The sequence below is a fragment of the Sapajus apella genome, unplaced genomic scaffold (genome assembly GCF_009761245.1).
Source record: "Sapajus apella isolate SASKATOON/1434 unplaced genomic scaffold, GSC_monkey_1.0 scaffold89, whole genome shotgun sequence".
Lineage (NCBI taxonomy): Eukaryota > Metazoa > Chordata > Mammalia > Primates > Cebidae > Sapajus > Sapajus apella.
The window spans coordinates 1,531,151-1,548,651 of NW_022437029.1; the positions used below are offsets into that span (position 1 = coordinate 1,531,151).

The 17,501-nt window shown below is 38.7% G+C and overlaps 1 protein-coding gene across 1 annotated transcript in view; it reads left to right on the top strand.

Annotated features, from left to right (window-relative positions):
* VWA3B (von Willebrand factor A domain containing 3B) overlaps positions 1-17,501 on the top strand; it is a 241,472-nt gene that overhangs the window by 96,124 nt on the left and 127,847 nt on the right. Inside the window, exons 10-12 of the mRNA XM_032255362.1 lie at positions 3,565-3,719; positions 10,610-10,748; positions 11,805-11,936. Coding sequence (XP_032111253.1) covers positions 3,565-3,719; positions 10,610-10,748; positions 11,805-11,936 — 426 coding nt within the window. The remainder of the gene's footprint in view (positions 1-3,564; positions 3,720-10,609; positions 10,749-11,804; positions 11,937-17,501) is intronic.

A 17,501-nucleotide genomic window follows, 5' to 3' on the forward strand; every position in this document is an offset into this window, starting at 1 on the left:
GCCTGGTGCCTGGCAACAGAGCAAGACTCTGTCTCAAAAAAAAAAAAAAGTTAGCCAGGTGTGGTGGCATATGCCTATAATCCCAGCTACTTGGGAGGCTGAGGCAGAACTGGGGAGGCGGAGGTTGCAGTGAGCTGCGATAGCACTATTGAACTCCAGCCTGGGCAACAGAGCAAGACTTCATCTCAAAATAAAATAAAGTAAAATAAAATAAAATAAAATAAAATGAATATACATTAGACCTTGGATATTTCAAAATATTAATCCCCGGCAATTTGAACATAGCTTACTGCAAACTGATGACAATGTGGTATGTTCAAGCTAGCTCTAATATTGATCATCTCGTGTAACTCTTTCTTGGCAATTTTAAATGACATACTGAAACTGGATTCACACCTAAAATTGTGATGTGTATAAAGTAGGGAGAAACTAAGGCTGTGAAATAGGTAGATTATTTAGGGTTCCCCAAGAGTCCCACTGGGCAAGACCCCCTAAGTATTTAACAATAAAAACTAGTTTATAGTTTTTATTGTTATAGACCCAGGAAACTCATTAACACTGAGAAATGAATGGCTAAAAAGGTCAGCTTTTGTAGTAGTTCAAAGACAATGAACAATTGGGAGGAGGAGACAAACATGCATTTCTAATAAGGGAATTTCAGGCCAAGTCCAAGAACTTGATATTTTGGGCACCCCTGAAATCACACTGCATGCACAGTTGCTTGCTGCTTGTGCACAAAACCAGCCCTTATGTTCAAAAACCCATTCTTGTCTCTTCATCAAATTTTCAAACAAGTTTTATGGAGCCCCTACTATGTACCAGGCCATGCTATATGGCAGAAGGTGCACTGGATATGGATGAGAAGTTCCAGCTATAAATGCTGCTTCCACTAGTTACTGATGATGAGATGTTGAACAAATCACGGGACTTCTTTGACGTCACCCTTCATATTTGTGAAACGGGTAGTGTGAAGTGCAAATTTACAAATGCATGTCTGAGCACAGTGCCTGGCACATAAAGAGATGCCCCACACTTTTTGATGGGGTTGTTCGTTGTTGTTGTTGTTGTTGTAAATTTGTTTAAGTTCTTTGTAGATTCCGGATATTAGCTCTTTGTCAAATGGGTAGACTACAAAATTTTTTTCCCATTCTGTTGGTTGCCAGTTCACTCTAATGATAGTTTCTTTTGCAGTGCAAAAGCTCTTAAGTTTAATTAGATCCCATTTGTCTATTTTGGCTTTTGTTGCTAATGCTTTTGGTGTTTTAGTCATGAAGTCCTTGCCCATGCCTATGTCCTGAATGATATTGCCTAGGTTTTCGTCCAGGGTTTTTACGGTGTTAGGTCTTATGTTTAAATCTTTAATCCATCTGGAGTTAATTTTTGTATAAGGTATAAGGAAGGGATCCAGTTTCAGGTTTCTGCATATTGCTAGCCAGTTTTCCCAACACCATTTATTAAATAGGGAATCCTGTCCCCGTTGCTTGTTTTTATCTGGTTTGTCAAAGATCAGATGGTTGTGGATGTGTGGCGCTACTTCTGAGGCCTCTGTTCTGTTCCCTTGGTCTATATCGCTGTTTTGGTAACAGTACCATGCTGTTTTGATTACTGTAGCCTTGTAGTATAGTTTGAAGACAGATAGTGTGATGCCTACAGCTTTGGTTTTTTTTTTTTTTTTTTTTTTTTGCTTAGGATTGTCTTGGCTATGCCAGCTCTCTTTTGGTACCACATGAAGTTTAAGGTGTTTTTTCCCAATTCTGTGAAGAAAGTAAATGGCAGCTTTTTTTTTTTTTTTTTTTTTTTTCTTTCCAGAATATACACTACTGGTTATCCTCCCACCTTGCTAGCTATTTTTTCTCAGTCTTCTTTGTGACTTCTTCCCCATGTTCCCAACCTGTCAATGCCGGTGGACCTCCGATCACTTCTCTGTCTACCCTCATTTCCCAGATGGTCTTCTCCAGTCCCATGGCTTTTAATCCTCTGTGCATGCCAAGGACTTCAAAATGTACCCCTCCAGCCCTGCGACCTTCTCTGATCTCCCAACTACTGCTGTGCTACTTGGATGTCTAATTGGCACCTTGAACCTGAGACATCAGACGCTAACTCTTGATCTTTCCCATTCAAAGCCGCTCTCCCACAACCTTCCTCCTATCAACTGATTGCAACTCCACCCTTTCAGATCCCAGCCTGAAAACCTCAGGGTTGTTCCTGACTCCTCTCTTTTCTTGTATATGCACATCTGATCTCTCAGTGAACACTGTCGGTTCTGTCTTTAGAACAGGCCTGTCATTCAGGATCTGACCGCTTCTTGCCATGGCCTTTGTTGCCCAGGCCATGCAACTCTGTGACCTACTGGCTCTTCACTTCTGCCCTTGGTCCTCAGCAGTCCAGTCAGCTTTACAGAGTAACCAGAGTTGCGCTGTGAAACCATAAATCAGACGTGTCGCTGCTCTTGTGAAAGCCCTGGGAGGAGTCCTTTTTTACTCAGAGCAAAAGCCAGGTCATTTCCGACAGCTGTCAGGCTTTATGGGACCTGCTTCTGGTCCTCCTCTTTGTGTGTCCCGGCTTCTCTCATTCTCTCTTCCCTCCCTCACTTTCCTTTGGCAATATTGGCCTTCCTAAAATTTGACAAGCATGCCGGGCAGACTCCCAGCTCAGGCCTTTGCTGTTGCTGTGTCTTCTGACCTCCCCCCGGCCTCCCTATGGCCACACTCTGTTCCTCCAGGCCTTCACTCCTAGTGCACATCTCTGGGAGGCTTTCCCTGCAAGGTTCTAACTCCTCCCGTCTCTCCCCTCTTCCTCTGCTCTCTGCTCTTCCTCCTTGCCTTACTCCACGTGTCATCCTCTGACCTAGTGTGTCATGATTTGCTTATTACTGGGCTCCCCTCCTGCACTGTCAACTCCATGAAGGCAGGGGTTTGGTCATTGTGTGTGTTTGTATTCCTGGCATCTAGAAGGTCTCCCAGCGGGAGGAGCACTGGATGAGTGCCCATGGGCTGAGTGATGGAGGCCTACTGAGGAGGGCTCGCTCCATCTGTCCTGAGTGTGCTGGATGTGCTGCAATGGGGTTCTTGGCAGGAAAATAGGATTCATGTGAGTTTCAGTCCCACCTCCTCCAGAATGCTCCATGACCATCTAGTTACTGTGAGATCGGCTGCTCTCTTTTCTTTACCAGGACTTGCCAGGTCTTTCCTGTGTCAACCCAGTTCCAGGGACTGAGTATCTAATTCTCTGCATTGCTACCTCTCTCTCTTTCTCTCTCTCTCTCTCTCTCTCTGTATGTGTGTGCATGTGTGTGTTGGTGGGGGTGTCTTTGTGCTGGAATCATTAGGTTTTCTGGGGCACAGATGTGATCACACATGTCTTTCTGGCCCATGTTCATCATACCTAGTGCAGGGCTCCATAGGGAGCAGGCAGCGGAACGTATTTGGTTGAACTAACAAATGAATGATTGACAGTAGAGTGAGTGCTAAGAGCCATTTGAATATGATAGAGCTGGAGGTGCCATCTGGAGACTCTTCTCATGGACAGTTTCTGAGTGGCTTCTGTCCTTTGTCCTCTCCTTAGGAGACCAGCAAGAAGACAGTCCATGCAAAATATTGCAGCAGATTTGTCCATGCTCCCTGGAAGGATGGGAGCTTGGTGCACGTCAGCATTACCAAAGAGAAATGCAAGTGGTACAGTGAGAGAATCCACACAGCCCTGGCCCGGATCCGAAGGAGGTTGGTGTTATTTGCAGGATGGTACAAGTGGTCTCCTTGCTCTGGAAATTCACATCTGCTTGATCTTTTTTCCTCCCTTTTGTTATTAGCTGACACATAATGATTGTACCTATTTATGTGATACAGAGTGATAATGAGATGTGTGTATACAATGTATAAAGATCAAATCAGGGCAACTCACATATACATCACTTCAAACACACATCATTTCTGTATGTTGTGAACATTTACAATTCTCTCATTTCACTTTTTAAAAATATATACTAAATTACAGCTGACCATATTGATCCTCTAATGCTGCGGAACACCAGAGCTTGTTCCTCCTACTTAGCTAGACTTTCGTATTCACTAACCAACCTCCCCATCCTCTCTCTCTGCCTTTCCCAGTCTCTAATACAATTCTACGCTCTACCTCTATGTGTTAGATATTTTTAGCTCCCACATATGAATGAGAACATGTGGTATTTATCTTTCTGTGCCTGACTTATTTTGCTTAACATAATGTCCTGTAGGTTCATCCATGCTTCTTCGAAGGACAGAATTTTATTCTTTTTTATGGTTGAGTAGTACTCAATGGTGTATAAATACCAGTAAAAGCTCAACTGAGAGAAAGTGCCACCAAACGTTGTTAAGGTTGCCATCTGATGGTTTGCTCATAGCCTTATTTTTAAAAAGGGGGTTGTTTGGATTCAGATTCCCAGCTGCCTTGATGCCAGTGCAGTTTATTAAAAACAGCAAGCAAACGTGAAGCTGTCACACTGGTCACGTGTTGCCGTAGGAGGCTAAGGAATCCTTCTATTTCATACCTTCCATTCTTTCCTAGGCCACACTGTATTACCCACTGTGTTACATATTTCCTGTGTACTCTTGAATATTACATTTTGAGGCAACTGTTATAATGTAAAATCTTAAATACCATTGAATAATATCTGCATTTTAGAATGCAGGTTAAAATCACTTCATGTGATCCGACACAAACCTGCTGGGCCTTTAAAATGTGTTAATGCTCATGAGTGTGGATACTAGTGCTGTGACCTACAGTTGGCCTCAGGGGGATGATCTATCTTAATGCCTGCTCCTCCCAGAACCAAAGGCAGCTTTACACCAGAAGACCAAAGTCATTAGATCATAGGCTCTGAGGTCAGAGAGAGCTGGATTCTAATCCCAGAACTGCCACTTACTGTGTGACCCTGGGCACGTTTGTTAATGCCTTTATGCGTCATTATCCTTGTTTATAAAGTGGGATTAGTAATATTATTTATAAGTTTGTTCTAGGGATTAGATCAGATACTAAATCTAATGAGTTTAAGCTAGTATTGGTATGAAATAGCTATTTGAAAATGAGAGCTCCTTTCTGTGCCTGGCTTATTTCACCTAACATAATTTCCTTTGGTTTAATCCATGTTGCCACAAATGAGAAGATTTCATTCTGTTTTACGGCTAACTAGTATGCCATTGTGTATGTGTGTGTATGTATATATACACATACATGCGTACACATCATGTTTTCTTTATTCATTCTTCATTAGATGGGCATTTAGCTTGATTCTATATTTCTGGTACTGTGAATAGCACTGCAATAAATGTGTGTATGTCAGGGTCTCTTTGACATGCTGATTTTATGTCCTTTGGAGATATACCTAGAAATGATATTGCTGAATCATGTAGTAGTTCTGTTTTCACTTATTTTTTTAAGGGACCTCCATACTGGTTTCCATGATGGCTGTACTAATTCATATTCCCATCAACAGTGTATAAGACCTCCCTTTTCTCTACATCCTTGCTGGTATTTTTTTTTTTTCGTCTTCTTGATAATAACTATTTTAGCTGGGGTAAGGTGCTATCTCTTTGTGGTTTTGATTTGATGATTAGTGCTATTGAACGTATTTTCACAAACCTGTTGGTTTCATATATTTGTATGTCTTTTGAGAAATGTCTGTTCAAGTCTTTTGTCTATTTTAAAATCAAATTATTTGCGGGGTTTTCTTTCTTTCTTTCTTTTTTTGCTGTTGAGTTCTTTTATAACCTAGATATTATCCCCTTGTTGAATGCATACTTTGCAAATCCTTTCTCCCATTCTGCAGGTTTTCTCTTCACTTTATTGATGATATCCTTGGCTGTGTAGAAGCTTATTAGTTTGAGGTAATCCAGCTTGTCTGATTTTGCTCTTGCTGCCTGTGCTTTTGAGGTCTTATTCAAAAAATCCCTGTCCAGTCCAATTTCATGAAGTGTTTCTTCGTCTTCTTCAAACATCACATGATCTGACCCATATGTGGAATCTAAAAAAAGTGGTTTCACATAAGTAGACAATAAAATAGTGGCTTACTAGAGGCTGGGGAGATGGCAGTGGGGAAGTGAAGGACCAGGGGAGGTTGGTCAATGTGTACAAAGTTATAGTTGGACAGGAAGAATAAGTTTTACTGTTGTACTACACAGTAGGATGACTATAGTAAAAAACAATGTAGTGTACATTTCAAGAAGCTAGATAAGAAGGTTTTGAATGTTGTTACCGCAAAGAAACAATAAATGTTTAAAGTCATGGATATAGTAATTACCCCAATTTGATTATTATACGCTATACACATACATTGAAACATCATATTATACTCCATAAAATAGTTATACAGTTTATGATGTGTCAATTATGAATAAAAATTAAATTTAAAAAAGAAGGAAAATCAGAGTTCCCTTCCTCCTCCTGTGTTTTCTATTACAAAATCACAAGGTGCAGACACCCTTCTGCCCTGTATTTACCCTAAGAGTGCCAACCTCTCAAAACCAGATGGTAATGGGTTACTCAGAACAAGAAATCCCTGTGTCTGGTGTCTTCTCTGCTTGTGGTTTTGGAGCTGACTCAGTGGAGCGAGTCATTGGGTTTCAGGTCTGGGAGAGAGGATGCTTCTGGGAAAGCAGTCCACATGGCAGCTGCCGGGCCCATTCGTCCCCCTCCTCCTGCCAGATGTCAGGGATCACTGGGAAGTTTTCTTCCTCTTCTATTTTCTGGAAGACTTTGTGAAGAATTGGTATCATCTCTGCTTTAAATGTTTGGTAGAATTCACCACTGAAGCCATCTGAGCCTGGAGTTTTCTTCCTTATGGGGAGGTTTTTAACAATACATTCAATTTCTTTAAAAGCACAGAGACCTAATACTGATAATTTTTGTCATCTTTGTGTCATCAAGAAGAGCTTTGAGAAACCTATGGATTGGCTTAGATGACCAATTTGAGATCTTTCTTTCTTTATAATGCAAGAATTTAATTTTATATATTTCTCTCTGAGTATTTCTTTAGCTGCTTTTTGCAGATTTTAATATATTGCTTTTATTTTCAGTCACTTTAGAATATTTTCTAATTTTCCCCATCATTTCTTCTTTGACTAAAGGGTTATTTAGAAATGTGTTGTTTAGGCTGGGCACAGTGGCTCATGCTTGTAATCCCAGCACTTTGGGAGGCAGATCGGAAGGTCAGGAGTTTGAGACCAGCCTGGCTAACATAGTGAAACCCTGTCTCTACTAAAATTACAAAAAAGTAGCTGGATGTGATGGTGGAGTGGGTGACTGTAAGCTACTCAGGAGGCTGAGGCAGGAGAATCACTTGAACCCAGGAGATAGAGGTTGCAGTGAGCCGAGATCCTGCCATTGCAACCCAGCCTGGGTGACAGTGCAAGATTCCATCTCAAAAAAAAAAAAAAAAAAAATGTGTTGTTTACTTCCCAAATATTTGTGGATTTTCCTAATACGTCTTGTTACTAATTTCTGTTTTAAATTCACTGTAAACAGGGAAATACTGTGTGATTCAATTCTTATAAATTTATTGGGACCTGTTTTGTAGTACAGATCTTGGGGAAAAATAATCTGATTTTGTTGGGTGGAATGTACTACATGTATCAATTAGCTCGAGTTGGTTGATAATGTTGCTCAAGTCTTTCATATTATTACTGAATTTCTCTAGTTGTTCTATAAATTATTGAGAAAAGAGTGTTGAAATTTCCAAATGTAGTCTTCAACTCTCATTTCAGTTCTGTGTGTTTTTTCTTCATGTGTTTTGAAGCTCTATTAATAGTTTCATGTATATTTAAGAGTGTTATGTTCTCTTGATGAGCCAACTCCTTTGTAATTATGAAATATCCCCTTTTATATCTCTGGTAATATTGCTTCTTCTGAAGTTTATTTTGATAGCAGTTTAGCCATCCTACATGATTTTTTATTATTCTTGTTTTCTATCATTTTATCTTTACTTGTCTGCATCCTATATTTAAATGGATTTCTTACAGACAGAAGATATATATTTATATGTATGAGCATTGTTTCATTAATCCAAGCTAAGAATCTTTGCCTTTTAACTGGAGTGTTAAGATCTTTTACATTTAAGGTGATTATTGATTTGACTGGATTTAAATCTAAGATTTTGCTATTTGTTTTCTGGTTTTTGTTCCCTTTTTACTTGTTTTTTGCCTTCTTTGGTTTGAGTATTTTTTATTATTACATTTTATCTCCACTATTGTATTATTAGCTCTACCTGTTTTGTTCTGTTTTGATGTGTGTGTGTGTGTGTGTGTGTGTGTGTGTGTGTGTGTATGTGCACGCGCGTGTCTATTTAGGATTTACAATATGCATCTTATCAGTCACCCTACAAATAATATTATATAACTTCATGTAAATTATAGGAGTCTTACAACTTTCACTCCCACTTCCATCCTTTCCACTGTTGTACACTTTACTTCTACACATCCTTTTACAATACAATGTAACTAAACAGTCAATTGTCTTGTAGCTACATTAAAAATTAGAATAGATGTATTTCATATTTAACCACATACTTGATATTTCTGTTGCTTTTTACTCCTTTGTACTGCACCAGATTTCCATTTGGTATCATTTTTTTTCCACCTGAAGAAGTTTCATTCATATTTCTGGCAGTGCAGGTCTGTTGGTGATGAATGAGCTGTTTTAGTCTGAAAAACTCTTTAATTTACCTTTATTTTTGAATGATGTGTTTGCTAAGCATAAAATTCTGGCATTACAGTTCTATCTTTCAGTACTTTGAAAATTCTTTTCCATTGTCTCCTGGCTGGCATGATTTATGATTAGAAGGCTCCTGTCATATTTTTGCTTGCTCCTCTACACATAATGTCTTTGGACGCTTTAAAAATTTTTCTATTTATATATAGATTTTATCAATTTTATTGAGGTAAGCCTGGGTGTAGTTTATTTTTCTTCTTCTTGGGTTCTTTGAGCTTCTTGGATCTGTAGATGCCTGATTTTGATCAAAATTAAAACATTTTGGTCATATTTTTTCAAATATTTTTCCTGTCTCTCCCTCTCCTCTTCTTCTTAGACTTTAATTACACATATGTCAGACTCCTTGATATTGTTCCATGGGCCAGCCACTAATTCTCTCTGATGAAAGTGCTTTTGTCTTTTTTCTCTCTGCAAATTGTTTAACTTCAAATTGTTTCCTTTGCTTTGTCTTTTGTTCCCTAATCTTTTCTTCTCCTAATGTCTAATGTACTATTAATACCATGCAGTATATTTTAAATTTCAGATGCTCTATCTCTCTACAAGTTTTATTTGGGTCTATTTAAGTATCTTCTATTTCTCTCCTCATTCTATTTCTACTTTACCTTTTTGACCATATAAGTTATTTTTGTAATAGCTGTGTAACATCCTTTTCTGCTAATTCTATCCTCTGTGTCATTTTGGGGTCTGCTTCTGTTCATCAATTTGTCTTCTTGTTATGGATCATATTTTCCTACTTCTTTGTATGCTGGTAATTTTTTATTGGATGCCGGGCATTTTAACTTTACTTTGTCAGGTTCTGGATTTCATTGTAGTTGTATATATGTTCTTAATGCAGTTAAGTTCCTTAAAACCAGTTTGATGTCTCTAGGAATTGCTTTTCAGTTATGTTAGAATAGATCCGGGGTAGCCTTTAGTCCAAGGCTACTTTGGTCCTTGTACTAAGGCAATACTCTTTTCAGAATGCTACTTGGTGCCCCATGTATTAAGGAGGTTTTCCCACTCTGGCTGGTGGAAGATGAATGACTCCTAGCCATGTGTGAGCTCTGAAGGGTTGATCTGCCTACTCCTTTGGTGATTTCTTCCTTGGCTTCAGTAGCTTTTTCACATGCATGCCTTGATCATTACTTAACCAAAATTTCGAGGGCATCCTTCTGCAGATCTCTGGCCCATGCATGCTCTCTCTCTATCTCTCTCTCCTCTCCTCTCTCCTGTGCAGTAATGTCCTTTCAATATTTTGCCATTCAAATTTTAGTTTCTTAGGCTTTGCTGAACTCTGAACTCAATTCAGATATTTTTTCCATCCTCTTTCCTCACCTCCACCTCCCAGGCTTTGCCTGTGGCCGCAAATTTTATTTATTTACATCCTGTGATGGGAACTTGAGCATGGACCATGGAAGCAGTTCTTCTCACATAGCCACCTGGCCCTTGGTTATTACAGAGCTCTGGGGATGCTTGATGCTGTCCATAACCTTCACTGAATCTTCAGGAATGTGCTGGCTTCACTAGCTTGACTGCAGTCAGCCAGATTAGAAGAACAAATGGTCTGAAGTCATAGCTGAGGTCCTTAAAATATCAGATGACTAGAAGTAATATATTTTGACTTTGGCACCTGTGATGGATTTATTTTTCTGTCATATTTATTTTCTTAGTTTTGTTTTATACTTGGTTTGGTGATGGGTAGTGCATTCTACAGCTCAAATGTAGGATTTTCTACAGAAAAACCTCAAAGTGAATGATCCATTCACAAAAGATTGGATATAAACAACATAGCACAGCTCTGTCCTCTGCAGATGCATCATTAAGTTCTCGGGAAGATGCTCTTGTTACTTGCAGGCTCTCACCATTCACTTTCAACCTACTTCCTGTCTAGGATTAAATGGCTACAGGATGGGAGTCAAAGCCTCTTTGGAAAATTGCACAATGATTGCATCTACATTCTCATTGACACGTCTCACTCAATGAAGAGCAAACTGGATTTGGTGAAGGACAAGATCATTCAGTTCATACAGGTTAGATGGAACTGTCAGATTCATGCATTTACGGTTTTGTGTATCATAAATGGATCACCATGAAGCATCGCCTGTGATGGTTATGAGCAGTGGACAGGGGCTTGTTGCACTAAAAAGTCACTAAGAAACTCAAATTCAGAGAAAGACTCCCTTTTGCCAGTTAGAGAATCATCAGTTCACCTTTGCAAATAGACCCTTTCTCTGGTGAATTCTTTCTGCCATGCATGAGTTGCTTAAGGGAGTTGCTATATTCGTTGTTCAGGTTTTCTCTGTACTGAAATTGGTGGTATACACACACTTCCGTTGTCTTCCAGATACTCCTCATCTTAGCACTTTTAATTTCAAACGTTGATTAGGGATACTGTGTGCCCTGGTGCCTGGGAGGAGTGTAGGCTGGTGTTAGAAGCTTCCAGTTTTTATTCTGCCTGTGCTGCCTCTGAGCTGTGTGTCCTGAAGCAGGTTGCTCAAGTGCCCTAATTCCTAGTGTCCACACCTGCCAAATGCCATCACAGTACTGTGTGAGTTTGCAGTATTGATGTAAGTAATAACCGTAGAAATAATAGTGGGGAGCGTCTGAGAAACACAAAATAAATTTTTTAATTTAACAAAGCTCTGCTGGAGAAATATGAGCAAGTGAATAAAGTTGTAACTGAATAATAGCTTTACCCAAAAGATAATGACTGAAGTGATGATATTGTTTTAGATTTTGTTTCCTTAAGCATATTGTGTTTGGTGTGCTTATTTGGTATATTAGTATTGTTAGTATTAAAATCAATATTTAATGTCACATATCTATAAACTTTTACATGTATGTGACATATATAATGTATATTCATACAACCATATATACATTTGTAAAGGTCTTAACACAAAAACTGGATAAATTTTATTTAAATGCCCTTGTACTAGATAGGATATTCTCTATTGAATATAATTTTTTGCTTCTTGAACTGAAAATAGATATCAAAGTTATTAAAATATATCAAACTGTGACCTACCCTAACCCTTTCTTACATCTGAGTGGTTTTATGGTTAAATAATCACTGTTTCTTTTAGGAACAGCTGAAATATAAAAGTAGGTTTAATTTCGTGAAGTTTGATGGTCAAGCAGTTGCTTGGCGGGAACAACTTGCTGAAGTCAATGAACAGAATTTGGAACAGGCTCAGTCCTGGATTAGAGACATGAAGGTAAGATGGAGACTAAGCTGGGAGAAGCCTAGGGGTCTCTCACCTGTGTACTGAATTTATTCACAGGACAGACATTCTTGAGAGGTGTTTGGCATTCTCAGGATGGAAGTGGCTTGGCATAGGCTTTCATTTTGCTTGCAATGGTCATGTTAATCCAATCTCATTTGTCAATATCATTTGTCAATATCATAAAGTTTAGACGAGCCTCTTGTTCTTATCTATTCACAGTTCTCTATTTCCAGCTCTGTCCTTGCCTCAGGTTGCAGCCCCCTTATAAAAACACATTTCAGAACACATTTTTGTCTTTTGTTTGTTTGTTTGTTTGTTTGTTTGTTTGAGACAGAGTTTCGCTTTTGTTGCCCAGGCTGGAGTGCAATGGCGCATTCTCGGCTTACCGCAACCTCCGCCTCCTGGGTTCAAGCGATTCTCCTGTCTCAGCCTCCCAAGTAGCTGGAATTACAGGCATGTGCCACCACGTCTGGCTAATTTTTTGTATTTTTAGTAGAGATGGGGTTTCACCATGTTGGCCAGGATGGTCTCGATCTCTTCACCTCGTGATCCACCCATCTCGGCCTCCCAACAGATTTTGTGTTTTTACTCAGACATTCAGATTTGTTTCTTCTGAAATTTCATTATTGTTGCAAAAGATATATTGTAGCCATTCTTATCAGTGGGCTTGTTCAAAAGTAAGGAGCATGTGGAAATATACAGCACAATCTGAATGTTTAGGAATGAACGCAAGAAGAGAGCTAGGGTAGGGGTTGTGGTCAGAAGGTGAATCATTTCCTCAGAAGTGACTGCTTTTGGCATTTATACAGACTATTGGGAAAGATTTTCCTTGCTGTAAATTTTCTTATCTTGAACTTACCTTAATTTTTTATAGCATATAGCATTATAGCATTCCAAATATTTGAGATACACTAAAATTGAGACTAGGAGTTGTTCTTAAACAGTCAAATATAAGAGCTAGACATAGTGGTGCACACCTGTAGTCCCAGCTCCTTGGGAAGCTGAGGTAGGAGAATCATTTGAGCCCAGCAATTTGAGTCCAGTTTGGGCAACAGAGCAGGCCTCCATCTCTTTTTTAAAAAAGGGAAATATGTATCACAGACATCTTTAAAATAGTTTAGTGCCTGAGTTTAGAGTCTTATATTTGACAGAAAATCACAAATAGACATTAGCAGCTCATTGAGATGCACTAGGATTCCTTTGTAATTTGCTTTTAAAAATGGGAGAAGGAGAAAATCTGTTCTATAAGAAATAATAATGTCTGTAAGATTTTAATTTAACTGGCCATCTTATCCTGGGAAATGGTGTCGAATTCATACTCAACTTGTTAAATTTCCAATTAACCAGTGAAGTTACTTGTGACATATGTTTTGCCCTTTTATTACAGAATAATAGGAAATACCTTGTTAAGTCAAGAGCCTACTAATTTAGGGTTTGTGATAACAAGATATTACATGTGTAATCTCATTGGATAAAAACCATCACTGGGTTCTGCTTTATGTGAAAATCACTAGGGAACAGAGTCAGACATCTATTCAGATTTTAGCCATTTGGCTAAAAACACATATTCCTGTAAAGCATGATGCTGTTCTCCTTACAAATTTTCACTGATACACCCTTGCTAGCTTGTTGAATGTCCAAAATTCATTTTCAGAAGGACCAAGGATAAAAAAAAATGTGGTGTATATACACAATGGAATACTACACAGCTTAAAAAAAGAAGGAAATCCTGTTATTTGCAACAACCTGAATGAACCTGGAGGACACTATATTAAGTGAAATAAGCCAGGCAGAGAAAGAAAAATACCACATGATCTCCTTATATTTAGAATCTAAAAATGTCAAACTCATAGAAGCAGAGAGTAGAATGGTGGTTACCAGGGCCTGGGAGCAGAGTGAAGGGTGGGGATGGGGAAATGTTGGTCAAAGGGTACATAGTTTCGGTTAGACAGGAAGAATATGTTCTGGAGATCTGTTATACAGCATGGTGACTATAGTTAATAACAATGTGTTATATAATTGAAAATTGTCAAGAGAGTAGATTTTTTTTTAACTTGTACTTTAGGTTCTGGGGTACATGTGCAGATCATGCAGGATTGTTGCATAGGTACATGCATGGCAATGTGGTTTGTTGCCTCCATCCCCCCGTCACCTATATCTGACATTTCTCCCCATGTAGTCCCTCCTCAACCTTCCCACCGCACCCCCCACTGTCCCTCCCCTGGCCCTCTGCAACAGACTCCAGTGTGTGATGCTCCCCTCCCTGTGTCCATGTGTTCTCATTGTTCAACACCTGCCTATGAGTGAGAACATGCGGTGTTTGACTTTCTGTTCTTCTGTCAGTTTGCTGAGAATGATGGTTTCCATATTTGTCCATGTCCCTACAAAGGACATGAACTCATCCTTTTTTATGACTGCATAGTATTCCGTGGTGTGTATGTGCCACATTTTCCTTGTCCAGTCTATCATTCATGGGTATTTGGGTTGCTTCCAGGTCTTTGCTATTATAAACAGTGCTGCAATGAACATGTGTGTGCATGTGTCTTTATAACAGAATGATTTATAATCCTTTGGGTATATACCCAGGAATGGGTTTATAAAAGGATTATAAATCATTTTGATTATAAATCATTATAAATCATTTGATTGTCAAATGGAATTTCTATTTCTAGGTCCTCAAGGAAGCACCACACTGTATTCCACATGGTTGAACTAATTTACACTCCCATCAAACAGTGTAAAAATGTTCCTATTTCTCCACATCCTCTCCAGCATCTGTTGTCTCCAGATTTTTTAATGATGGCCATTCTAACTGTCGTGAGGTGGTATCTCAATGTAGTTTTGATTTGCATTTTTCTAATAACCAGTGATGATGAGCATTTTTTCATATATTTGTTGGCCTCATATATGTCTTCTTTTGAAAAGTGTCTGTTCATATCCTTCACCCACTTTTGGATGGGTTTGTTTTTTTCTTGTAAATCTGTTTTAGTTCTTTGTAGATTCTGCCTTTGTCAGATGGGTAGACTGCAATTTTTTTCCCCATTCTTTTGGTTGCTGATTCACTCTAATGATTGTTTCTTTTGCTGTGCAGAAGCTGTGGAGTTTAATTAGGTCCCATTTGTCTATTTTGGCTTTTGTTTCCAGTGCTTTTGGTGTTTTAGCCATGAAGTCCTTGCCTATAACTATATCCTGAATGGTTTTGTCCAGGTTTTCTTCTAGGGTTTTTATCATGTAAGGTCTTATGTTTAAGTCTTTAATCCATCTGGAGTTAATTTTAGTGTAAGGTGTCAGGAAGGGGTCCAGTTTTAGCTTTCTGTACATGGCTAGCCAGTTTTGCCAACACCATTCATTAAACAGGGACTCCTTTCCCCATTGCTTATTTTTGTAAGGTTTGTCAAAGATCAGATGGTTGTAGATGTGTGGCATTGCCTCTAAGGCTGTTCTGTTCCACTGGCCTATATCTCTGTTTTGGTACCAGTACCAAGCTGTTTTGACTACTGTAGCCTTGTAGTATAGTTTGAAGTCAGGTAGTGTGATGCCTCCAGCTTTGTTCTTTTTGCTTAGGATTGTCTTGGCTATGTGGGCTCTCTTTTGATTCCATATGAACTTTAAAGTGTTTTTTTCCAGTTCTGTGAAGAAGGTCATTGGTAGCTTGATGGGGATAGCATTGAATCTATAAATTACTTTGGGCAGTATGGCCATTTTCATGATATTGATTCTTCCTAACCATGAACATGGAATGTTTCTCCATCTGTTTGTGTCCTCTCTTATTTTGTTGAGCAGTGGTTTGTAGTTCTCCTTGAAAAGGTCCTTTACATCCTTTATTAGTTTTATTCCTGGATATTTTATTCTCTTTGTAGCAATTGTGAATGGGAGTTAATTCATGATTTGGCTCTCTGTTAGTCTGTTATTGGTGTATAGGAATGCTTGTGATTTTTGCACATTGATTTTTTGTCCTGAGACTTTGCTGAAGTTGCTTATCAGTTTAAGGAGATTTTGGGCTGAGATGATAGGGTCTTCTAAATATACAGTCATGTCATCTGCAAATAGAGACAATTTGACTTCCTCTTTTCCTAATTGAATACCCCCTATTTTTTTTTCTTGTCTAATTGCTCTGGCTAGAACTTCCAATAGTATATTGAATAGGAATGGTGAGAGAGCGCATCCTTGTCTAGTGCCAGATTTCAAAGAGAATGCTTCCAATTTTTGCCCATTCTGCATGATATTGACTGTAGGTTTTTCATAGATAGCTTTTATTATTTTGAGATATGTTCCTTCGATACCCAGTTTATTGAGAGTTTTTAGTAAAGGGCTGTTGAATTTTGTAGAAGGCCTTCTCTGCATCTATTGAGATAATCATGTGGTTTTTGTCTTTGGTTCTGTTTATGTGGTGGAGTACATTTATAGACTTGCATATGTTGAACCAGCCTTGCATCCCTGGGATGAAGCCTACTTGATCGTGATGAATAAGCTTTTCGATGTGCTGTTGCAATTGGTTTGCCAGTATTTTGTTGAAGATTTTTGCATCGATGTTTATCATAGATATTGGCCTGAAGCTTTCTTTTTTTGTTGAGTCTCTGCCAGGTTTTGGTATCAGGATGATGTTGGTCTCATAAAATGATTTGGGAAGGATTCCTTCTTTTTGTATTGTTTGGAATAGTTTCAGAAGGAATGGTACCAGCTCCTCTTTGTACATCTGATAGAATTGGGCTGTGAACCCATCTGGACGTGGACTTTTTTTGGTTGGTAGGCTATTAATTGCTGCCTCAACTTCAGCCCTTATTATTAGTCTGTTGATGGTTTCAGCTTCTTCCTGGTTTAGGCTTGGGAGGGTGCCAGTGTCCAGGAATTTATCCATTTCTTCCAGGTTTACTGGTTTATTTGCATAGAGTTGTTTGTAGTAATCTCTGATGGTAGTTTGTGTTTCTGTGGAATCGGTGGTGATATCCCCTTTATCTTTTTTGTTGCATCTATTTGATTCTTCTCCCTTTTCTTTTTTATTAATCTGGTTAGTGGTCTGTCTGTTTTGTCGATCTTTTCAAAAAACCAGCTCCTGGATTTATCAATATTTTGAAGGATTATTTGTGTCTCTATCTCCTTTGGTTCTGCTCTGATCCTAGTTATTTCTTGTTTTCTGCTAGCTTTTGAATTTTTTTTTTATCTTGCTCCTCTAGCTCTTTCAATTTTGATGATAGGGTGTCGATTTTAGATCTTTCCTCACTTCTCATGCAGGCATTTATTGCTATCAGTTTCCCTCTAGACACTGCTTTAAATGTGTTCCAGAGATTCTGGTATGTTGTGTATTCGTTCTCATTGGTTTCCAAGAACATCTTTATTTCTGCCTTCATTTCATTGTTTATCCAGTCGACATTCAGGAGCCAGTTGTTCAGTTTCCATGAAGTCGTGCAGTTCAGAGTTAGTTTCTGAATTCTGAGTTCTAACTTGATTGCACTGTGGTCTGAGAGACTGTTTGTTATGATTTCCGTTCTTTTGCATTTGCTGAGGAGTGATTTACTTCTAATTGTGTGGTCAATTTTTGAATAGGTGCAATATGGT